The following is a 24,616-nucleotide window of genomic DNA, read 5'->3' as shown; positions in this document are numbered from 1 at the left end:
ACAGAGGCAAACGTTGTGAAAATAGTCTGTTTTCACGATATGTATCTGTGGAACCGAGTCAAACTAAATGTAATGCCTCAACTCCTCCAATTCCAAGTGCTTGTCAGGGTAGGGGGTCCCCAGTTCAAATATGATCATTTTGGGGGGTCACGGCCTGAAAAGGTTGAGAACCACTGGTCTAACTCATGTTGATGAAGAATGTACTCACTCAGGCAAGGGAATGATACTATAACTGGATTGTAGGTTAAAAACATGACTGAAGAGATGGCAGCGTTGGACGAGATCATCGCCAAGCTGACCAAGGAGAAGAAGGCTCTACAAGAAGCTCACCAGCAGACCCTGGACGACCTTCAGTCGGAGGAGGACAAGGTCAACACTCTGACCAAGGCCAAGAGCAAGCTGGAGCAGCAGGTTGACGACGTGAGTATTTTAAGCAAGGTTCTCAGAATCAGAATCAAACATTATTGTCACATCACATTACAGTAATTAACAATAAGTAACATGGGTGAAATTCTTAATTGTGCAGGCCCATCAATGCAGTTAAAAGATAAATAGAGAATTAGAGCTTAGAAGTAGAATTAAGTGCATAAAGAAAGTGGCCAATGTGCATAATAATTTAAGAGTCATGAATGTAAGCAGTATGTCCAACTTTAACCAGCATTAGATTAATTACTCACCTGCTCCAAAGGAGGACGAAAGAGAACACACTTTTGTTCCATATGCCTACATTGTTTTGGTTACAGAGCATGGTAAATTAAATATGAAGTTGTTTTGCCCCAAAGTTTTGTGTTTATATCCCATAATATGTCTGTGTTGTTTTACGCACGGCAGAGCGCACGTCGTTAAGCGGCCTCAATGGAAATCAGTTTCCTCTCAAAATGGTGTGCATTTCAAAACAAGAGTTTATTTTTTAATCTGTACTATTGGATATTTGTAACGTGATCATTCAATACTTCTGGAAATAGAAGTAGCCAGCTAGCCTATCTATCCATCTTCTGACTTCCTCCACGTTATTACCCTCTGGGGCCCGCAGGTGCTAGCAGCAGTGTTATTTTATTTTACAGACGGCACGGTCGGGTGGGCCCAAAATGACTCAACGCAACTGCGTCGGCTGCGTCATGGTCGTTACGCTCCTGGTGAATTGGGCCCATTGTATTCTTCCTGACATCGTTTCATTTCTTAGCTTGAAGGATCCCTGGAACAAGAGAAGAAAGTCAGGATGGATCTGGAGAGAGCAAAGCGGAAGCTGGAAGGAGATTTGAAGTTGACCCAGGAGAACCTAATGGACCTGGAGAATGACAAACAGCAACTTGAGGAGAGGCTGAAGAAGTAAACAAATCTAATCCAATAATCTTAGAAACACATAGAGGCCGTAAATGTCTGTTTTCTTTCACTTGAAGTCGCAGAACACAGGTCCAAAGTGTAGTTTGATTCCTCAGAAAAATCTATCTCTCATCATCATGTACATGACAAGTATTCTTCTTCCACCAAAACAACCCTAAACTAGCTTTACATGACCTTATCTTTGCTCTATCTTTGTCCTCATTTAGTATTCCCAATTCTATGAATTATGCATGAGATTGATGCTCAGAACAAAGGGTAATGCAAGAGAACACACACCAAACTAAAACAACAGGACACTTCCTCATTGATGACTACTTGTTCACTCGTCCTTGCATACTTGCTCATTGAATAATGCTGCATTTAGTGAGGCTCTGATTGGTGAGTGCATTTGTGAATGTAAGTAACAGTGTCTGAAATGCGTGCAGAGCATCAGAAAATCTTTCCAAAAGTGGAAATCTGAAAGCCAGATCTTAGTGGTAAAAATCCATAGTAATGCTTTACCATTTTTTGGTGGAGTGGGTCTTTACATGTACCGTATATAAACATATTTATTTTAATAGGAAGGACTTTGAGCTTAGCCAGCAAGCCAGTAAGATTGAGGATGAACAGGCGATGGGTGCACAACTTCAGAAGAAACTTAAGGAGTTGCAGGTAACTATGCAATATAAAACCTAATTATGCATGCATAACTATTGTTAATTAAAACACAGGATTCAAATTCAAAAATAGCAAAGCATGCTTGCAAATCTGCTACTTTTGTATGATCAAGTAGGGGATTCATTTACGGGAAAAAAAACATAAATTAATGGAGATAGGAGGTTTTTGCCCCAACAACAACAACAACAACAACAACGATATTACATTGCATTTTTTCAGGCCCGTATTGAAGAGTTAGAGGAAGAACTGGAGGCAGAGAGAGCTGCCCGGGCCAAGGTGGAGAAACAGAGGGCAGACTTGTCCAGAGAGCTGGAGGAGATCAGCGAGAGGCTGGAGGAGGCCGGCGGGGCCACCGCCGCCCAGATCGAGATGAACAAGAAGCGAGAGGCCGAGTTCCAGAAGATGCGCAGAGACCTCGAAGAGTCCACCCTGCAGCACGAGGCCACCACCTCAGCTCTGAGAAAGAAGAACGCGGACAGCGTGGCCGACCTGGGAGAGCAGATCGACAACCTTCAGCGAGTCAAGCAGAAGCTGGAGAAGGAGAAAAGCGAGCTCAGACTGGAGCTCGACGACGTCGTCTCCAACATGGAGCAAGTCGTTAAGACCAAGGTGAGTCAAAAGTCTCCGACATGGAGCAAGTCGTTATGACCAAAGTGAGTCCTAAGTGGCTCTATGCACAGCAGCCATATTGGAAAGAAATTGGGCTTTTTCCTTACTTCACAGCTTCACACCTTCACAGGTGTTACCAATGATTCTAATGAAGGCTCTGTTCCATTCAGTGTAGCAGCACAGTGGTTCTCAAACCACCTTTTAAAAACTAACTTTTAAAAACTACGGGTCCATTTGGTTCCATTTGTACACTCTCAGAGTTACACACCCGTAAGGGGTCCATTTGGAACCTCCTCAAGGAACCATGAGGGTACCTGGACCACACTTTGAGACCCACTGGTGTAGCACAGAGTTTCCAGTGAGCCAACATGCACAATATCAGCACCCTGACTCTGTTTGACCAGAATGGAACAGAGCCTTCAATAGTATCATTGGTAACAGCTGTGAAGGAAGTAAGAAGAGGCCCAATTTCTTTCCAATATGGCTGCTGTGCATAGAGCCTAATATGCAGAATCGGGTCAGAATGATCATGTTTATTCATAATAAATTGATGTAAAATTTGTTTTCAGACAAACTTGGAAAAAATGTCCCGCACCTTGGAGGACCAGATGAATGAATACAGAACAAAATGCGAGGAAGGTCAACGCTCCATTAATGACTTCACCATGCAGAAAGCAAAGCTTCAGACTGAGAATGGTATGACTCCATTAATGACTTCACCATGCAGAGAGCAAAGCTTCAAACCGCTGCTCAGAATGGCCGTCTTTAGTTCTTGGCTAAATCTGCTTATTTCGGTCGCTCGAAATTTGTTTTTTCTTGTATATATCTGTCGTGTGTGGACCGACTGATGTCGTTGCTATGCTATTGCTACATGGGCGCCGCCATTACCGTTTACAAATCTGATTAACTGAAATCACGTTTGAAATCTCGTCTCGCGATACTTCCGCCCTCCGGTGTCCAGAATGGCGGGCGGAAGTATCGCGAGACGAGATTTCAACAAGATTTCGCTCTTATCATGACTTAACCTCAAATCAAGGTAGGAAAACGCCTAGGGCGAAATTCTCCTTTAATGACTTCACCATGTAGAAAGCAAAACTTCAGACTGAGAATGCTATGACAAAACAACTGTAGCAGCACGTGGGAAAGATATCAATATCCAGCTCATTCCAGCGTTTGAGTGTGATTTCAGCTATAACTGATTTGATTTCAGCTACAAGTAAAATGTTGTAGGTAAAAATAATTGGAGGTTGATGAAAGGGTGTTTGTCTACAGGTGAGCTCATCAGGCAGATGGAGGAGAAGGACTCTCTTGTCTCCCAGTTGACCAGAGGGAAGCAGTCGTACACCCAGCAGGTTGAGGACCTCAAGAGACAACTTGAGGAGGAAGTCAAGGTAGAATAATATGGTTCAATAAAATGGTATTCAGTTAAAAATGTGATGTTGATGTTATCTACAGTACCCTTAAATTAATTCATAAAAAGTTTGATTGATTGAAAACTTTATTAGTCAAAAATGTAAACAGCAACGGAAGTACAGTAAACAACACTTATGTTGTGATTCTTGTAAGAGAGCAGGTTTTTGTGGATTCTGCAACTACGGTACCTAAATCATTCCCCCCCCCCACAAAAGGCCAAGAACGCCCTCGCCCACGCAGTGCAGTCCGCTCGCCATGACTCTGACTTGCTGAGAGAGCAATATGAGGAGGAACAGGAGGCCAAGGTGGAGCTGCAAAGGGGCATGTCCAAGGCCAACGCTGAAGTGGCTCAGTGGAGAACCAAGTACGAGACTGATGCCATCCAGAGGACCGAGGAGCTGGAAGAGGCAAAGTAAGAAAATCACTTATTTTTTTTAAATACGTTTTTTTATCCCACAATTTTGCTTTATCTCAATTATCTCATGCCTCCTTCAATGCATAAGAGCCAACTAACCTTCTTATCACCGGAGTTTCCCCGGTAGGACGTAACGCGTGGAAGGAACACGTTATTCCAACCAGTTCCTGAGGCGGTATAGCGACCTGGATTACTGCATGTTTTTGTGAGGGTACCTACCCTAGGGGACACGGGGAGAACATGCAAACTCCAAACAGAGAGGCCCTTTCGCCAACCCCACCTAGGGTATGGGCACTGATGACGCGGAGGATAGGACACGCCCCCAGCGCCCACAGCGTCCCCGGCAGGAATCGAACCCAGGACCTTCTAGCTGTGAGGCGACAGTGCTACCGACTGCGCCACCGTGCCCGAACACTTCTTATAGCTCTGTGGTTCTCAAACCTTTTCGTGCCAAGGAGGACCGCCCAAATTGATATATATATTTGGCCGCCATATCTGCTATCTTTGAATATCCAACGGGTAAAGTGGTTAAATTATTGTGATGCTGTATTAACTGCTTTAACTGGGGACCCCCTGGAACCCCCTCAAGGACGCCTGGGTGTCCCCGGACCTGCACTTTGAGAACCACCGCCGCCTTAGCTGAAGGTCATTGCTATCATGAGACGACTGGAGAGACACCTGATATATGTGGATTATTCCTCTAAATAGGAAGAAGTTAGCCCAGCGTCTGCAGGATGCAGAGGAAGCTGTGGAGGCTGTGAATGCTAAATGCTCCTCCCTGGAGAAGACCAAGCACAGGCTCCAGAATGAGATTGAAGATCTCATGGCCGACGTGGAGAGATCCAATGCTGCTGCTTCAGCTCTGGACAAGAAGCAAAGAAACTTTGACAAGGTAACAACACTTGAGAAAGACAATATGGAGTTAGTTGCTTCTTAACCCAATAAGACTCGTAAGAACGCATACTGTGTCATTTTAGATTTGAGCTATAACCATTATTCTATACCTTGGCTATTCAAAAATAGCAGATATACAAGCTTGGTGCAGCGCTATGAGCTTGTAGATCTGCTATTTTTGAGAAATCTTGAAAATGTGCGCAAATCTTTGAATATATATTTTCACATTTGTAACTGTCAAAGATCTCAACAATTGTTTCTGAAAAACAACTTTTTCCATGTCAAGGACCCCCAAGATTATATGTATTTGACCGCGGACCCCCATCTCAAAATATGCCGTTCCAGGGACCCCCCAGAAGCAAATATTTGAGTTAAAAATGTTCGCTTAAAAAAAATAATATATATATTCAAAGTTTGCACAAATTTTCACGATCTTTCTAAAATAGCATATCTACAAGCTCATAGCGCGGCACTCGGTGCCGCGTTATGAGCTTGTATATCTGCTATTTTTGAATAGCCCAAAGTATAAAATAATTGTCTGATCTAATATGACACATTATTTGACCAGGTCCTGGCTGAGTGGAAGCAGAAGTTTGAAGAATCTCAGACGGAGCTGGAGAGCACCCAGAAAGAGGCCAGGTCTCTCAGCACTGAGCTCTTCAAACTGAAGAACTCCTATGAGGAGTCTCTGGACCATCTGGAGACCATGAAGAGAGAGAACAAGAACCTTCAAGGTAATAAAGTTTCATTCTTCCTCTTCATTATTTCATGGATGTTGAGCAGGGGCGGGAAACCCCATTTCTGGTCACGGCACCTGTTGATAACGAGCAAATGCCACTTGAAATCGCACATTAGCAGACATAAATGCAGTGGAGGAAAGTAACTAAGTAGCCTACATGTACTTAAGTGCTGTACTTAAGTACAATTTTGAGGTATCTGTACTTTACTTGAGTATTTCCAATTTCCAATACTTTTACCTCTACTCCACTACATTTCGGATCCAAATATTGTACTTTTACTCCACTACATACATTTGAAAACTGTAGTTACTAGTTACTTTGTAGATTTTGATTATTATTACAAAACATACATTAACCACTTTAGCCCTATACATTTTGGCCATTTGAAAATAGCCAATCTACAAGCTCACAATGCGTTACGATGCGACACATTGTGAGTTTGTAGATCTGCTATTTTTAAAAGATTATAATTTTTTTAAACTTGTGAAATGGGACATTCTGCATAATGAGTGCTTTTACTTTTGGTACTGTAAGTACAATTTGATGCCAATACTTTTACACTTTTACTCAAGTCAATTTTGAATTCCGGACTTTTACTGTATTTCTACATTGCAGTATTGATGCTAAAACATTTGATAACTTTTTCCACCACTGAATTGGTTCGACTACCCCTGATTGTAGAGGAAATACCTTTGCATGGCTGGGACCATCTTTTAATGATCCAACACTTTTAAAAACAGAGGAAATTTCTGACCTGACTGAGCAAGTCGGTGAGGGAGGAAAGAGCATCCACGAGCTGGAGAAGGCCCGGAAAGTACTGGAGCAAGAAAAGGCAGAGATAACGGCTGCCCTGGAGGAAGCTGAGGTGAGACTGGAATAAGCTTCAAAGATATAAACGTTTATAGGCTCTATATACAACAGCCATATTATCACTTCCTTCACAGGTGTTACCAATTATACTAATGAAGGCTCTGTTCCATTTAGTGTAGCACAGTGGTTCTCAGACGTTTTTAATTTCCACGACCCCCATAACTCTGAGAGTGTACAAATGGAACACACCCGTAAGGAACCATGAGGGTCCCTGAACCCCAATTTTAGACCCACTGGTGTAGCAGAGTGTTTCCAGTGAGCCAACGTGCACAATATCAGCACCCTGACTATGTTAGACCAGAATGGAACAGAGCCTTCATTAGTATCATTGGCAACACCTGTGAATTTCTTCACAATATGGCTGCTGTGCATAGAGGGCTCAATGCCAGGGGGGGTCTGTGACCCCTAGGGGGTCCTCAGAGTTACTACAGGGGAGGGTGCCAAATCTTTGTGTGATAGGATAAATCTTTTTACATTAACCACTTGAACCCTTGCACCCCTAATATTCTGAGGAGAACTTTAGCCAAAAGTTGCTGATCTACAAGCTCACAACGAGGCATTGTGAGCTTGTAGATTGGCTATTTTCGGCAAAGAGGTTTGGTGTAGAGGGGGCAAAAATATGACTAAGTAGAGTGAAAGGTCAAGTTTACTAAGTATTGAGGATGTAAGTGGTTAAATGTCTGAAAATACACGTTAACATGAATCCAACATACTTTGATGATAGTGCTGTCAAACAAGTCTATGAAATGAAGCCATATATGAAATCTATGAAAAAGTTTAATCTGCAACACAATTTCATACAATATCAGGGGTGGGCAACTTTGATGATGGAGAGGGCCACTATATTTCCACACTCACTCCAGAGGGCCACATATACTGTACAGAAACCTCCTTTCTCCGTATTTTAACTTTGTCACACAAAAGTAGCAAAAATAGCCGATCTACAAGCTCACTGCGACGCGTTTTGAGCTTGTAGATCTGATATTTTTTGCTATTTTTGAATTGGAATCCTGAAAAGTAACACTTTTATTTCAAATGCATTTAGTTATACTTATGTTAACTTTATGAACTTAAATACAAATACATTGGACATAAAAAAGACAATAGAATTTTAATACTAGTCATTAAGCTACTAATATAGACTGAAGTAATTAAAGCTGGTCATGTTTGCATGTTTGGAACTGTAACAGCTGAAATCAATAATATATCAGTGTTCCGATATTAACCTGCGGGCCGCATTAAGTGAAGGTGGGGGCCGCATGTGGCCCCCGGGCCGCCAGTTGCCCATGTATGTACAATATGTAGTGGGGGTCTCTGCTTCATCTCTCTCTCAGCTAAGGGGTCCTTGGTCTGAAAAAAACGTTGAAGACCCCTGCCATACACATGTCTCATGATTATGTGGTGTTCCGACAGGGATCCCTTGAGCACGAGGAAGGCAAGATCCTCAGGGCTCAGCTAGAGTTCAACCAGGTCAAGGCTGACATCGAGCGCAAACTGGTCGAGAAGGACGAGGAGATGGAGATGGCGAAGAGGAACCAGCAGAGAGTGGTGGACACCTTGCAGACCTCCCTGGAGTCCGAGACTCGCAGCCGGAACGAGGCTCTGAGGCTGAAGAAGAAGATGGAGGGAGATCTCAACGAGATGGAGATCCAGCTGAGCCAGGCCAACAGGCAGGCGGCGGAAGCTCAGAAACAGCTCAAGGGACTCCATTCCCACATGAAGGTATAGTAATATTGTGAAAACAGAAACACACAGTCGACTTTGAATCAATATATTTAATTATGTAAGTTGCTGACAGACAAGCAGAGATAAATAGATGACATTGCTTGAATGGTTCATATTTTAACAGGACTCCCAGCTGCAGTTGGACGATGCTCTTCGCACCAACGACGACCTGAAGGAGAACACCGCCATCGTGGAAAGACGCAACAACCTGATGCAGGCCGAGCTGGACGAGCTGAGGTCCATGGTGGAGCAGACGGAGAGAGGTCGCAAACTGGCCGAGCAGGAACTGCTCGACGTCAGCGAGAGAGTTCAACTGCTGCACTCCCAGGTATAAGTCATCAGTCATTGAAATGCATTGAACACAAATCAGTGAACATTAAAATATAGGGTCGGTGAACATTAAAGGAGCTACACCATGAATTTAAAAAATATATTTGATATTTAATATCATATGGTGTATGTCCCTCAAACCTTTTTCAAAAGGTTTGAGCCTAAATCATCACTCAGATATACTCATCCCAAGTCAATTGTCTCTGGCTTATACAGCACTTTCAGCTGCAATACCAAAACGTCCTCTTGGGCAGGGGGGGGCTACTGAGCAATTCTGTTAATACAAAATTCTGTTAATAAAAAAATATGTATTAAAAAAAAAAAAAAATTGAAAAATTCTGCATAAAAAGAAGCATCTAAGAAAAATACAAAATCGGAAAAAAAACACTTTGAACATTTTTGAACAATTCCACCAAGTGTTTGAGGTGCCTGTTTCACCCACTTCCGGGGGGCGGAGCCAAAATCCGAGCCCGAAGTATTTGTTCGTAGACCCCCACTTAGGGGGGGTAGAAAAAGTTTCGGAGCGATTCGGGCACTTTTCATTTAACATTGGGTTTGCCATCAAAAATGTTTATGACCTCATAAACATTGCCATTCTGAGATCGCCTGTTCAGACACGCCCATTCTGGAAATCCATGAAATGAGAAGGAATGACTGAATTTAAAAAAAAAAAATTTGGGGTACAAGAGACACTGGGGACCCCAAAAAATACAAAAAAACAAGAAAAAAGTGATTTTCATGGTGTAGACTCTTTAAAAGGTAAAAGTGGTCACAGCCTCACGTGTAAAAATTCATCCCATCAAACTTTCAGATGCTGTTTTTCTCCCAGTGTGGAGGAAGAATGCTTAGGATTTTGAAATATATATTTCTTGGTTTCTGTTGTATGTAAACAATATTAGCAATTAAAAGCAGCTGTTCCCCAAACCGCACCTCCAGTGACTGTCATAGGAACGGAGGGAGCGCTCTATGATCAGAAAACTGCTCTTGCTCGCGCAGCTGCTCAAGCCTAATTTAACGGCCGAGAATAGCAGACCTCCAAGCTCAAAACGGTCTCATCCGCGACGCGGTTGTGAGCTTGTATGTCAGCTGTTCTCGGCGCGCAATACCGTTGCTGGGTGAAGAGCATATGTCTCGCTAGGGCGCACCTCACTAGCCAACACACAAGAAGAGGTTGAATGAACTTAAACCAGTGCACCCCAAAACAACAGGTTTGGGGATCTGTTGGGAATTGATTACATGAAACAGTCACATGTGCGTCCAGTCTCAATGTTTGTAAACAAATAATTGGTCTATAAGTGCTTCCTCCTGATTGGATAAAGACCTAACAAGGGCTATCACCTTTTTACGTCTGCCTTATGTTCTCAGAACACCAGCCTGTTGAACCAGAAGAAGAAACTCGAGGGAGACACGTCCCAGCTCCAGGGCGAAGTGGACGAGGCTGTGCAGGAGTGCCGGAATGCAGAGGAGAAGGCCAAGAAGGCCATCACCGACGCAGCCATGATGGCCGAGGAGCTGAAGAAGGAGCAGGACACCAGCGCCCACCTGGAGCGCATGAAGAAGAACATGGAGCAGACCATCAAGGACCTGCAGCACCGGCTGGACGAAGCGGAGCAGATCGCCATGAAAGGCGGCAAGAAGCAGGTCCAGAAACTGGAGTCCAGGGTGAGCGACTATTAAAGCAATCAGCCACTAGAGGTCGCAGTTTACCAAGTTTTTTGTAGCTGAGGACCGTAGTGAGGCACGAGCCCACCCCCCCACACAGCCGGGGCTTGTAAGGAAAACAAGCGCTTCCCTTCCTTCGTTAACACAATACATAATTATATATTTTTTATTCCACAAGAGGGCGCTCTAACATTAACACCACTTAGGAATGATCCCGCGACACTCAGAGAAGGAATAGATGGTTGTGACGTCATCCCAAAAAACATCACCTCCATCCGTTCCAACATTAGGATTTTTAGAAAAACCCTTCTATTTCAGATTTTTTATTTTTTTAATGAAAACCAGACATTTTCAACCGGCGATTGCTCCAAAATGGCCGATCGCGGCCGAGACCCTCCCCCATCCATACTATAAACTGCAGTGGTATGCTTGTCATTCTTGCAGTGTGATCTCTGCCTTAACCCATTAATACGAGGAACGCATCTGTGTGTCATTTTTAGATTTCTTTGGCTATTCAAAAATAGCAGAGCTCATAGCGCGGCACCAAGGGCCGCGCTATGAGCTTGCAGATCTGCAATTTTTTTTAATCGTGAAACATGTGTGCAAATCTTTGAATATATATATTTTTTAAAGCGAACATTTTAACTCAAAACTTTGCTTTTGGGGGATTCTACAAATGTCTTCTAAATCTTAACAGTTTTGTTTTTGAAAGAACTTATTGTTGCTATAATATCAATGGTTCTCAAACTTAATGTGTTCATATTTGACTCACTCTCTGTTTTTCCTAAACGCATATTATACACTCAGGCATAATGCTTTCCTTTTAAGGTAAGGGAGCTGGAAGTGGAAGTGGAAATGGAGCAAAGAAAGGGTGGCGATTCTGTGAAAGGAGTTCGCAAATATGAAAGACGCATCAAGGAGCTCACCTATCAGGTATGATCCTTAGATATTGAGCGCAGCTTTTGCTTTGATACGTAGCTGAAGTAAATATCAATGACAACGTTGAATTAATGTCTCAATGCAGACAGAGGAGGATCGTAAAAACCTGAGCCGCCTCCAGGACCTGGTGGATAAATTGCAACTTAAAGTCAAGTCCTACAAGAGAACTGCTGAAGAGGCTGTGAGTATTTCAGCAATTAAATCACTAAAGGAATATTTTGAAGTATCATTCTGCACCCGTAGTACACACACGTCTAGCCTTTTGGCAGTTTGTTTTGACTAAGACTTTGTCAATGACAAGAAAATGAACGCAGTGGTTTCTTTGCAGTGAAGAGTTATGAGGAGTCTCTGAACTATTCAGCTATTATTCTATTCATATCAGCTATAGAGTCATTGACACAGAGCAGTAACTGGCAACCTAAAGGGATAGTTCACCCAAAAGAAACTATCGATTAGTCACCCCATGGAGACTTGAATTCATGGATATTTCTTTGTTGTTGTCGCATTCCTAAGCCAATAATTTGATGACCAGCGGACCGGTAGGCAGTGGTTCCGGTAGGAGATACAAAGGAGACTCTTTGTGTCTCCTACCGGAACCGCTGCCGGATGTCAAATTATTGGCTTAGGAATGCAATGAAAACAAAAAAGATATCCATAAATTCAAGTCTCCATGGGTGACTCAACGATAGAAAAAAAAGTCATTTTGTAGGTGAACTATCCCTTTAACTACCTGTGAAGGCAAGCCCAGCTGGACTCAGAGAAGCCCTCACCCTCCAAGCCTTCAAAATCACTCTTAAAACCCACCTCTTCAATATGGCTTTCCTCGGCTAACTCCACACCCCCCTTTTCCTTATAGTCTTAAACCTTTCTTAGTGTTTTCTTTCCTAAAGTTGTTTTTCTTTTGTTGTTTTCTCCTCCCCCCATGTAAATTGTCTTTGGGTAGCGCTATACACATGTGAGTGACGTAATATTATTATTATTATTATTATTATCTTGAATAACCCCCCACATTATTATTTTAGGAGGAACAAGCCAACAGCAGTACGGGCAAGTTCCGTAAGCTGCAGCATGAACTGGACGAGGCAGAAGAGAGGGCCGACATCGCTGAGTCTCAGGTCAACAAGATGAGAGCCAAGAGCCGGGACACGGGCAAGGTAAGCATCTAGTGTTTGCCAGATTCTGCGAGAGAAACAAGCAACCAGGTCTACATAAAAAGAAAAAGAAAAAAGAAGCGACTATGGGCCATATGAACACTCACACACTACCTATTTGAAAATAGCCGGATCTACAAGCTAACAATGCGTCGCATCGTTGTGAGCTATTTGGAAAAAAATAAATCTTGAAAATGTTTTACACATTTTTTATATATTTTGAAACGTTTAAATACACACATCTTGTATGGGGGGGTCCCTGGCACAACCTCTTTTCAGATGGGGGTCCACGGACAAATTACATATTCATTTGGGGGTCCTTGACTTGAAAATGTTTGAGAACCACTGTTTTAACCAACATTAGGAAACAACCCCAAACAAAAAAAACACAAAACGCAACTACCAATATGTACAAGCAACTTTACAGAAAAACAAGCCCAAAGTCGCTTATAATAAGCGGACATGGCAACACTGGTAAGCATCTAGTGGCAAACATCCCTATTTGACCATTTTCAAAATGTTTTTATTTGATTATTTTTATAGCAGATTTGAAAGTGAAATCTCTATTTTAATATATGTATAATCCTCTTACAGAAAGGCAAAGCAGACGAGGAGTGAAGCTCTCTGACGGACTACTCTTCATGATGACATTCTTTTTTCTCTATGCAACATAGCAGAAAAATGTATGAAGCAATCAGTGGTGGAAAAAGTACTCAAATGTTTTACTTAAGTAAAAGTACCAATACTGCAATATAGAAATACTCTGTTACAAGTAAAAGTCCAGGAATCAAAATATACTTGAGTAAAAGTGCAAAAGTATTGGCATCAAAATATACTTAAAGTAGGCCTACCAAAAGTAAAAGTACTAAAATATTTGAAAATAGCGATGCGACGCGTTGTGAGCTTGTAGATCGTCTATTTTCAAATAGTCTATGTATAAAATAGGGCTAAAGTGGTTAAGTATGTTTTATAATATCATAATTTATATATGAAAAGTAACTAAAGTTTTCTAATAATTGTAGTGGAGTAAAAGTACAATATTTGCCTCTGAGATGTAGTGGTAAAGTAAAAGTATTGGAAATTGGAAATACTCAAGTACAAATACCTCCAAAGTACAGTACTCAAGTAAATGTACAGTACTTAGTTACTTTCCACCACTGAAAGCAATCTAATAGTGTTCTAGTGAAATTATTTTCCTCTATGCAACATAGCTGAAAAAAATAATAAAGCAATCTAAAAGCATTCTGTTTGTTTCAAGTGTGTCCTGTGCCTACCTTTTCTGATGTACATTGTAAAGTAAAAGATGTTACAATTACCTTGCCATACACTACTGTTCCCAAAAAGCTAATCCATTAATAGATTTCCAGTACAACAATGTCTGACGCAAATGATCACTTTAGACAGGACTTACACTTCCTTGATGTACTACAATGTAATGACTGTATGCTTCATTTAGCCTATCTAGTATCAGTTTGTTTTATCAAAATAAGATATTCAGGAGATAGATGTATTCGTAAAATAGATTGACAAACTCTGATATTGCTGAGTCTGTATGTTTTTATTTACAATTAAAATGTGCAAGGCAAAACTATACATTTAATAAAGACACGACATGACACAAAGCCATACAAAACACAACAAAACAGAAAGGTATACTGCAGGATACTTTAAATGATTGACGTTTGGAGAATTCCCCTCATTACCCTGGTAGCGCTATGCAGTGGTGGAAAGTAACTAAGTACATTTACTTAAGTTCTGTACTTAAGTACACGTTTGAGGATTTTTTACTTTACTGGAGTATTTCCAATTTTCAGTACTTTTACTTCTACTCCACTACATCTCAGAGGCAAATATTATACTTTTACTCAAGATTGCCAGATTTTGCGAGAGAAATAAGCAACCAGGTTTGTGAAAATGAGCACTTTAAGCCTATATACAAATACATTGGATACTTGAAAATAGACGATCTACAAGCTCACGTTGTAGACATTTGGGAGGGGGGGGGTGGGGGATTGTGGAATATTTTCCAAATCTACACAGATCTTGTATGGGGGTCTATGGCACAACATATTTTAGGTCTGCGCCTCTGCAGACAATTAATTATTATTATTAATTTGGGGGTCCTTGCCATGAAAATGTTTGAGAACAACTGGTTCAAACAACATTAGAAAACAAGGCCAAAAAAGCAACTACACTTGCAAGCAACTTTACAGAAAAACAATCCCAAAGTCGCTTATAATAAGCGGACATGGCAGCACTGTCACTGACTGCTTCAGCGCACTTGACGTGCGAGAGAGAGAGAGAGGGCCAGAGGGGGGGGGGGGGGAGGGAGAGGGAGAGAGGCATATCACGGGATACGTCGATTAAAATGAATTGGAATAAACACAAATGTATGTATTGGGTCTGACTCTGGAGATAGCATCCTGAGACATCTCCAGAGGACATCTATACTGATTACAATCACACCTTCAGCTGTGTTTCCTGTTCACCTTCATAGCCTGTTTGGCTAATATAAGTTGATTTGCTCACAGTCTCACAGAATAATTGCAATGTAAATATAACATGGTGTATGAGGGTATATGTCATTCAATTGGCCATATTGCATATTAGCCTGTCACTTCTAATGGGCGCATTGATCATGTTTTTCTTGTCATATACATTGCTCAATAGGCTACAAATTGATTCTTAATATTGGTAGTTTGACAACTAATTTGCCAGAATATAACAGCCTTGTGTTCCTATGACTGGATCTCTGCCTATAGCTCCACACATGGTGCGGCTCAACTGAATTCATAAAAACGCTAATAAACAGCTTACATTTGGGAAGTGAAAAAACTTGATTATGTTAAAGGGACACTTCACCTCAAAAAAACTTTGTTTCAATGGATTAGTCACCCCATGAGTTTTTGTCTCATTCCTAAGACAATAATTTGATGACCAGCGGACCGGTAGGCAGCGGTTCCGGTAGGAGACACAACGGAGACTCGTTGTGTCAAACAAAAAACAGAAAACATATCCATGAATTCAAGTCTCCATGGGGTGACTAATCCATTGAAACAAAGTTTTTTTGGGGTGAAGTGTCCCTTTAATGGTCAATGGTGTGCAAATTCAGATCAATTGCTCAACACATTGAGGGAGAAAAACAATCATTACATGCAGTTACCAATGTTTAATAGTTGTGTAAAACGTCCTGTTGAAAGGTTTCGTAGTGTGTGTGTGACCTCACTACAAAATAAAGGCACACAAGTGTAAAGTGAAACACAAACTATGACTAAGAAACAAGGAGCACAACAAGAAAACACAATAGGGAGACTGAGACAGAACATAGTTGCTGTCGGGTGAAAAACCTTGTATGACCAAACTGTTACTTTTCAGGAAATGGAAAGAAGAACCTCCAGTGGTTCCAGTGTAGGTAAAAAAGAGCAGATCAAGTACAGAGCCAAGGGTCAAGTTTACTAAGTATTGAGGGTTCAAGAGGTTAAATGTCTGAACATACACATGAACATGAATCCAACATATTAATAGAAAGGATTATATGTAAACTAAAAACATGAATCAAACAAGTCTATGAAACTATCTATAAAAAAAGTGTAATCTGCTTCATCTCTCACTCTCGGCTAAGGGGTCATTGGCCTGAAAAACATTTGGTCTAAAAAATACGAAACTAAAACACAAACGTTATTGGTGTCCGTCCCTCCAGCCAATGGGATGTACACTACCTGAGTAGCTTACCTAAGTTTACATGCAATTAATTTTGTTTTCAGTATTTGATCATAATTGGTTCAGCCTGTCAATAATTATAAATTACAGACAGTTAATTTCTAAATTAACTGATAATTATAAGTATGCTTTGACTGTCAATAGCTACACGTTTTTTAAATGACATAGGCTCAACTTTTTCAACTTTTTCATGGTTTTCAATTGTAACTGAATAAGGCAAAAGGCTTCATTTAGAACTGTTGTTTCATTGGAATTCACCTGTATGAGTAGCATTTCACCATAACGTCAATAGGTGGCAGTATACACCAACTTGGAATTTGTTGAGGCTAAAAACTACATTGACCTCACATATCACTGTTTATTATATTTCAGTACTCACATGGCCAGTGGTGGAAAGTAACCAAGTACATTTACTCAAGTACTGTACTTAAGAGGTGCTTTTAGGGGCGGCCATAGCTGAGTGGTTAGTGAGCCCGCCTAGGGAGTCAGAGGCCCTGGTTGCCCCAGGTACGATTCCAGGCCAGGCCAGCAAATGTGTCAATGAAATGAAATTTGTCCCTGAGCAAGACTCTTAACCCCTAATTGCTCACAGGCCCTCATTGGAAACAAGACAAGGACTTTCATGAACGGACCTTCATGAACGGACGTTTCATTGGAAACTGAGCAAGACTCTTAACCCCTAATTGCTCACAGGCCCTCATTGGAAACAACGCAAGGACTTTCATGAACGGACCTGTTAAAGTAATTATCCTTATCCTTTTTACTTTACTTCATTATGTCAATTTTCAATACTTTTTACTACTCCACTACATTTCAGAGGCAAATATTGTACTTTTTAGTCAACTACAATTGTGTACAATAAAATACCAGGTGCTGGACAGAATAATAGGTGAAAGATAGAAATACAGTCTGCACACTGGATAATCTCCTCATGAACATTTATTGTAAATCCACCAAATAACAATATTGTATTTTTCCTTGTTTCAAACATCAAACTCTTCCTCGCTAGCAAATCCCAGACATGCAAGAAATGCTGGCACAATTCCACATAAGATGAAAACCAAAATATATATTCATCAATGTGACAACATACTGTACCCCAAAACCCCCAACTCACAAGTATTAGCTCTTTTTTGCCTCAACACCAAATCTCTTCACCTAAAATAACTGTTGCGATACGTTGTGAGCTTGTAGATCTGCTGTTTTCGGTGAATGCACGCGGTCATATGAACATTATGTAATAGCTATTTATTTTGAAGAATCCCATTGTCCCTCTTCTATGATTGATAACATCATAGATACAACAATTGATTGATTTGAAATGACAGTTGACTGACCTGTATGAACCATTCTATACACACATTTGTGATTTAAATGAAAACCAACCTTTTCATGTAAAGCTGAGGATTAGTTCAATCTAATCTGTGTGATTGACAAAAGAGATGATCAGTGGAGCACAGTTTTTACCATTATTATTAAGACATGGACTGAAGAGTGGATATAGTTTCTCAGTGAAGGTGCAGCCAGTGATAGAGTAGATAAACTCTGGTCTCCACATCATAAAAGGAGACCAGACCCTCCTCATAATCCACAAACACTCCCACTTTCTGGACCTCCTCTCTGACAGGGAGGAGGAGAGGAGGGCCAGCAAGAGCCTTGTACTCATTTCCATTCCTAAACAATATAGTTTTTTCCCTTCTTGTTGATGGACTTTCTGACCACTCCTAAATCCCACTCAGTCTTCCCTTTAACCTTAACCTTGTAGTAAAACCTTCCTGAGGAAGAGCTTTGTTTTCCTAAGAAACAGGAAGCAAGAGAGAATCTCTCTGGGTTGTCTGGGAGATTATTCTTTACGTTTCCATGACTCACTTGTTCTCCATCCTCAGACAGGATGAGTTTGCAGTATGCTGTATCAGGATCCAGAGTTACATCCACTGCATATTGTTGGATCCTCCTCAGCTCATCACACAGCTTCTTCATCTCTTGACTGAGTGTCTTCTCCAGCTGAGCCACAGCTGTCCTCACAGTCTCCACATATGAAAACTGAGGGACATTGACCTTTGTCCAGTCCTTGATGGGTGGAGGGGTGTTGATGGATGTGTAGTTCTGAAGGAGGTGGAGTCGGTCTTCAGTGTGTGAGAGCTGCTTCAGTTCAGAGCTTCTCTTCTTTAACTCAGAGATTTCCTGTTGCAGCTCCTTGATGAAGCCTTCAGCCTGTTTCTCTGTTGTTTTCTGCTTCTCTTCAATCACATCAATGAGCTCAGCCTGGCTTCTCTCAATAGAGCTGATCAGAGAAGTGAAGACCTGCACACTGTCTGCTAACTCTCTGTCTGCATCTTTCTTACTGAGCTCTACTGAGTGTTGGACCCCCTGAATCTTCACGTGTCTCTCCTGGATCATCTGCTGAACTTCAGCCTCAGTCTTTCCCAGCTCAGCCTTCTTTCCTTTATATGCCTCTTCCAGAGATACAATTTGATGTAACTTGTGGTCTGACTCGGTGCAGAACTGACAAACACACATGCAGTCGGTCTTACAGAACAGCTCCAGAGGTCTGTCATGTTTCTTACACATCAAGTCTTCCAGGTTCTTCACAGGGTCAATTAGTTTGTGTCGTTTTAACCCTGTGCGTCTCTGATGAGGCTCCAGGTGAGTCTCACAGTAGGAGGTTAGACACACCAAGCAGGACTTCAGGGCTTTGAGTTTGGTCTCAGTACAGACGTCACAGGAGACTTCATCTGGTTCAGCAGGTTCTTGGTTTGTGCTGGAAGTTTGTCTCAGCTGCTGTGACTTCCTGAACTCATCATCAGCCATCTCTATAATAAAATAATGTATTTTGCATTATAACTCCAGAACCAAACATGATAATATGAATAGGTGATATGTTTTGATGGTTGAGTATTACAGTGATACCATTTAAAACAGAGGTTCTCAAACTGTGGGTTAGGAGCCCAAATTGAGTCACGGGAAGGTGGCAGTGTCTACATTAACTGAAAAAGGTTTAAATGTGAATCCTTCCAATTAAGTCTTTTTTTGTTTTGTTTTTGAAAAGCATACAATTATTGTAATGATTCTGTCAACAGATATATAGGCTATATACTATAGGCTGTAATCATATGAGGTCAAAAATAAAAATAAAATCACTATATAAAATAATTTATCAACACCAAAATTACAATGGAATAACACAGACATTAATACATTGTGATTGTACAATTATCTTGCCAGTCACACAAGCAATGCAACTAATTAGATCTCCCCTTGTAAAGGGTATTTGAGCAACCGAGTTGCTCGGTTGCTCAAATACAAACACACTTTAACACTTTTAGGCCAGTAGGCCAGTAAGCCAGTAGGCCAGTAGGCCAGTAGGCCAGTAGTCAAGTAAAGAGTCACTTGTAATATACACACAAAACTATAAACCATATCAGAAATACATTTGTCGTGTAAAATTCTTACCGTCAGTCTCTCGGAGCTCGCAATGGAAAATGACTAACGCAGCAATAACTCCCTGGTAACTAGTAACACTGGTGCATGCGTAGAACACTTCGTCCTGATAGTGAGCATCCACTACATTTATATTTGATCTACCCATGTGGGTGTAACCGTCTGTTGATTAATCATGTGACTTAAATGTTGAAACACAGACTTTAGCACTGTTCTAAACAGTAGCCACTGTCGCCCAGCTCCTCATCTGACCTAATCAATCAACATGCCCTCAGGTGACATGTGTAAAGTCCACTGCTGTGCTGTGGCTTTTAGAATTTGTATTTGTACCTTTGGATGATAACTTCAGTTTATAACTCCAAATAAGCAGTATTAACCTTCATATAAGCATGTATCAACACCCAAAATAATAACTTGGCCTATCACTCCGGTATAAGATCCTAAATAAGCAGGAAATACACACATAATAATAATCACAATAATAACCGCAAACTTCAGGCGCTGGAAGGCCCTGTATAATTCTACAGTGATCTATAAGTTCATAATGCATCTTGATGTGACCCGTGAGCTTGCAGATCGGCTGTTTTCACTAATGACAATTTCTTTGACTTTTTTTATACCTGGTGTTTCATCAGGATGGGGGACAATTATTTTAGCACTTAGTGACTGCACCTTTCAACAGAATAGATTAGAACAAGATAAACATCTATGTAAGCACACGCAACAAGTATTATTTTAACAGGACAATTTGGTGGTGAATGTTGAAAACCGGGACATTTTAGTGTTTTAGAGATATTTGTCATGGACTTGGGATGGGCCCGGCGCCACGGGGATGCCTGAGGGGGCCTGGCACCCTCAGTTTTAAATTGTGCCCCCTCAGTTTATGTTTTAAAATTATAATTTTTTTGGATATTTTTATTTTTATTTTTTTATAATACATTTTTTGATAATAAATTGGTAAAATCAGGCAAAAATACGAATTAAATAACATAAGCCTAACCTAACCCTAACCCTAACCCTAAAACCGAAATAAAGTAACGAAAAAAATCCACCCAATAACTACAAATTTTCGCGCGCACGGGTCGGGACACATGCACGCGCGTTTCGTGCGCGTGCATGCGTCGCCACTCGCCACTGGTGTGCACCCTCACAATTTTCAACTGTACCCTTAGTCATTTCATCCTGACGCCGGGCCTGACTTGGGAAATACAGCTTAAACCTGGGGCCAGTAAGCAAATTGGTGATGACAATGATGGCTGCCTTGAAACATAAGGGACCAGTTGTGTAATGCATGCTCTGGGCCCTATCATGTCTTACCCCTTTTGCCTAAACGTATTAGCCATATTTTACTATTTTTACAAACTTTTTCAAATAGTTCAACTAGCCGATCTACATCGACAAATTGTGAGCTTGTAGATCGGCTATTTGAACTACAGGTTGAAAAAAGTTTTTCAAAATAGTAAAAAATGCAAAACCATGTTAGAGGTAAGGCAGATGGGCCCAAGATAGGGCCCATCTGTTCCCTATGTTTCCAAAGTTCTATGTTTCCTGGCTGCTATGCCCAGCTCTATATACAGTAGCACATGAGAAATATGTTACCGAGTACTGTACCTTACTAAGCTCCATACAGTACCTCACCCCCCACTCACACATCCCTGCTCCTGGGGTACCAATGCACCTCTATCACACCACACCTCACTCACCTACTTCACCAATCTCCCCTTCTGCCTGGGCTCTGTCCGGGGTCAGAGCCACCCCTCTATGATATAGCGCACCAGATAATATATGTTAGCAGCAAGCACATGTCATTTGAACCAAGTTAACTCTTATGTGTGTTAACAGAATAGAAAGCCGTGGAACATACAGTAGGACTCTGGGAACATAGGAATATTGTGATTTCCTTTTTTCAACGTCACTGACGAAGTAAGAGTGGCTTATCATCGGTATTGGCTGACAATGAGGGTGTCTATTCCCAATTCAATGTCCTAGACCCCTGGATTGTGGGTGTGGAGTGCAACACCTACCATCATCTCTCAGTACTTAATGCACGTCTTAGTTACCCAAGCCATGCTACTCATACACAGAGGTTCCATGGGATCGAACCCAGAACCTTGCGGTCCTAAGGTGAGTGCTCTACTAGCTACCTGGACATAAACGACGTCATTGAATTGACGATTACCTGTTCACCTGAAGTTTCATACTTTCATGAAAAAGTTTACGATTTGCGGTCAAAACCATCAAAGGTCCCTGAGATTAGCTGCTCACAAACACACACACACACACACACACACACACACACACACACACACACACACACACACACACACACACACACACACACACACACACACACACACACACACACACACACACACACACACACACACACACACACACACACACACACAGTCTCTGGCCTTTCATTGAATATGAAAATAGAGTAAGAGCATGTCTTTAATATAACTGTTATTATCTGTTAATGAGTAACTAGTCCATACCCAGGGATGTGAGCACTCAAAGTACTTGCAGACTATGTGCTGTGTACACAGTATATCAGGGATCAAATTTACTTGGTAGCACTGGTACTCCCAATTAAAAAAATTTAAGAGCAGCATAAGAAATTTAGGAGCAGCCAAAACAATTATAAGGAGCAGCAATATGCAATCGATTTGTTTTTATTACTACAATTAATATAACATAATAATATCATAAAATGGTGAAAGTAGCCTTAAAGACGCATGGTAAGCCACCACAGGGCTTTATGGGTCAGGATTTAAAATGTAGTGTCTGTCCCTCTTCCATCCATCTCTTCACTGAGACTGAGACATCTCCAAAGGACATCTATACTGATTACAATCACACCTTCAGCTGTGTTTGTGTTTCTTGTTCACCTTCATAGTCTATTTGGATATAAGTCGATTTTCTAAGTCATTAAACAATTCCAAAGTAAATATAACATGCATATTAGTCATTTCTCAATAGGCTACACATTGATTCTTAATATTGACAGTTTCACATTTTATTTGCCAAATCAAAATATACATGTTCTAAAATAGCCGATCTACAAGCTCACAACCATCATGAAGTGACATGTTGCGAGCTTGTAGATCGGCTACGTTCAAATAGCCAAGTGTAAAATATGTCTTAAGTGGTTAATGCATGTTTTGCATTAATCATCTAAATCTGTAAAGCTGTCAAATGATTGCAGTGGAGTAAAAAGTACAATATTTGCCTGAGATGTAGTGGAGTAGAAGTGTAGATATGTAGATATTATGTCTCTCTACACGTTTAATAATGAATTTCCACCCACTTTTTACAACTCTGATGTGACAATAACGTTTATTCTGAAATAAAGAAGGGGGCTAAGGATAGACCTCTGAGGACCCCTGATGGTCAATGAAGGCTATTGTCTGTCACAGACAGTGTGAGGCAGTTGAGAGAGACCCAAGTGTTACAAGGACATTTCGAGTACTAATACACTGGAACAGGGGTCATAAGCATGCTGGCTTGTGATGGACATTTTAGTCAAAATGCAATGTTTTACCATGGACATACATAATGAGCGGATAATAATATGACCAGAAACACACAAAGAGCTAACCTATATGTACAGTATACTACAGTGGTTCTCATAGTGGGTCGAGGGACCCTCAGGGTTGCACATTTGCTTAATGTGCAACATTATTTTCTCACTCAACAGTAAACAAACCAACATAGGCCTACAGTATAAGTGTTTACGGTATCTGCACATGTGAGGACATTTAAGACCTTTTTAATACCTCTGAAATGAAAATACATAAATAAGACCTTTACTGCGTCAACAAACTATACAAATGGTCAAACAATTGGCCAAATATTATAGGAAATAGGCAAAAAGTGTGAAAATAGCCCATCTACATGCTCACAGCTCTTCGGGTTGTGAGCATGTAGATTGGCTATTTTCACAATATTTATCTGTGAAACCTTCAAATAACCGTCTAATAAAATGGAATGTCTCAACTCCTACAATTCCATACTTGTCAGGGTGGGGGTCCCCAGTTCAAATATGATTATTTGGGGGGGTTAACAATCAGTGGAGAGACAAGACAGGTACTGTAACAGTTAAACTAAGGAAAACAGGAAACACTAGGACCTCATTACAAAATAAAGGTACGCAAGTGTAAACTAAAACACAAACTATAACTAGAAAAAGTGCTCCTCGGAGCACAGGTCTCCGCCAGGTCAGGTAGGTTATTGTGGCCTCCTGGTGGCGCTATAATAGGCCAATGTAAAAAGGGTGGCATTTCTTGTTAGGCCTTGCACGGCAATCTGACACTGCATTCATGATTTGAGGCATTTTGTTTCAAAAATGTGTTTTGCTAAATTAGAGCTGCTGGTGGCGCTATAACAGGCCAATGTTAAAAGAGTGGCATTTGTTCCTCAACATAGTGTGAATGTGTGTGCAAAGTTTAACCGCAATCGGACGCTGTGTTCATGATTTGCGGCATTTTGTTCAAAATGGAGCACTCCTGCAAACTTTGGAAGCCATTTTTTGCCAATCAGGATGGAATATGAAAAACCGTTTTGTTTAATGACTATAGAGATACTGTGTGGCGATTTGTGTGATGTTTGGACAAAATCTGTAGGAGTGCTGTCAAAAAAAATCAGTTTTGCAAAAAGCGGCCTCCTGGTGGGGCTATAACAGGCCCATGTGAAACATTTGGTGC

At 41.1% G+C, this 24,616-nt stretch overlaps 1 protein-coding gene and 1 pseudogene across 2 annotated transcripts in view; one reads left to right on the top strand and one right to left on the bottom strand.

Annotated features, from left to right (window-relative positions):
• Positions 1-13,478, top strand: part of LOC308078026 (myosin-6-like) — a gene marked incomplete at its 5' end in the record, with an annotated part of 30,138 nt that extends 16,660 nt beyond the window's left edge. Inside the window, 17 exons of the mRNA XM_080419077.1 lie at positions 244-420; positions 1,184-1,329; positions 1,905-1,995; positions 2,221-2,610; positions 3,180-3,306; positions 3,883-4,001; positions 4,239-4,435; positions 5,147-5,330; positions 5,901-6,066; positions 6,813-6,937; positions 8,356-8,664; positions 8,792-8,995; positions 10,363-10,659; positions 11,488-11,592; positions 11,684-11,779; positions 12,621-12,752; positions 13,344-13,478. Coding sequence (XP_080275203.1) covers positions 244-420; positions 1,184-1,329; positions 1,905-1,995; positions 2,221-2,610; positions 3,180-3,306; positions 3,883-4,001; positions 4,239-4,435; positions 5,147-5,330; positions 5,901-6,066; positions 6,813-6,937; positions 8,356-8,664; positions 8,792-8,995; positions 10,363-10,659; positions 11,488-11,592; positions 11,684-11,779; positions 12,621-12,752; positions 13,344-13,367 — 2,889 coding nt within the window. The 3' untranslated portion in view covers positions 13,368-13,478. The remainder of the gene's footprint in view (positions 1-243; positions 421-1,183; positions 1,330-1,904; positions 1,996-2,220; positions 2,611-3,179; positions 3,307-3,882; positions 4,002-4,238; positions 4,436-5,146; positions 5,331-5,900; positions 6,067-6,812; positions 6,938-8,355; positions 8,665-8,791; positions 8,996-10,362; positions 10,660-11,487; positions 11,593-11,683; positions 11,780-12,620; positions 12,753-13,343) is intronic.
• Positions 13,479-17,886: 4,408 nt separating this feature from the next.
• On the bottom strand, positions 17,887-19,280 carry LOC308078305 (zinc finger protein RFP-like; annotated as a pseudogene). Its single transcript has one exon. The product of its transcript is annotated as a zinc finger protein RFP-like (transcript).
• Between the last annotated feature and the right edge of the window lie 5,336 nt (positions 19,281-24,616).

The sequence above is a fragment of the Gymnoscopelus braueri genome, assembly GCF_963280865.1.
Source record: "Gymnoscopelus braueri genome assembly, chromosome: 22".
Classification (NCBI taxonomy): domain Eukaryota; kingdom Metazoa; phylum Chordata; class Actinopteri; order Myctophiformes; family Myctophidae; genus Gymnoscopelus; species Gymnoscopelus braueri.
This window is presented reverse-complemented; position numbering and strand designations above follow the sequence as displayed.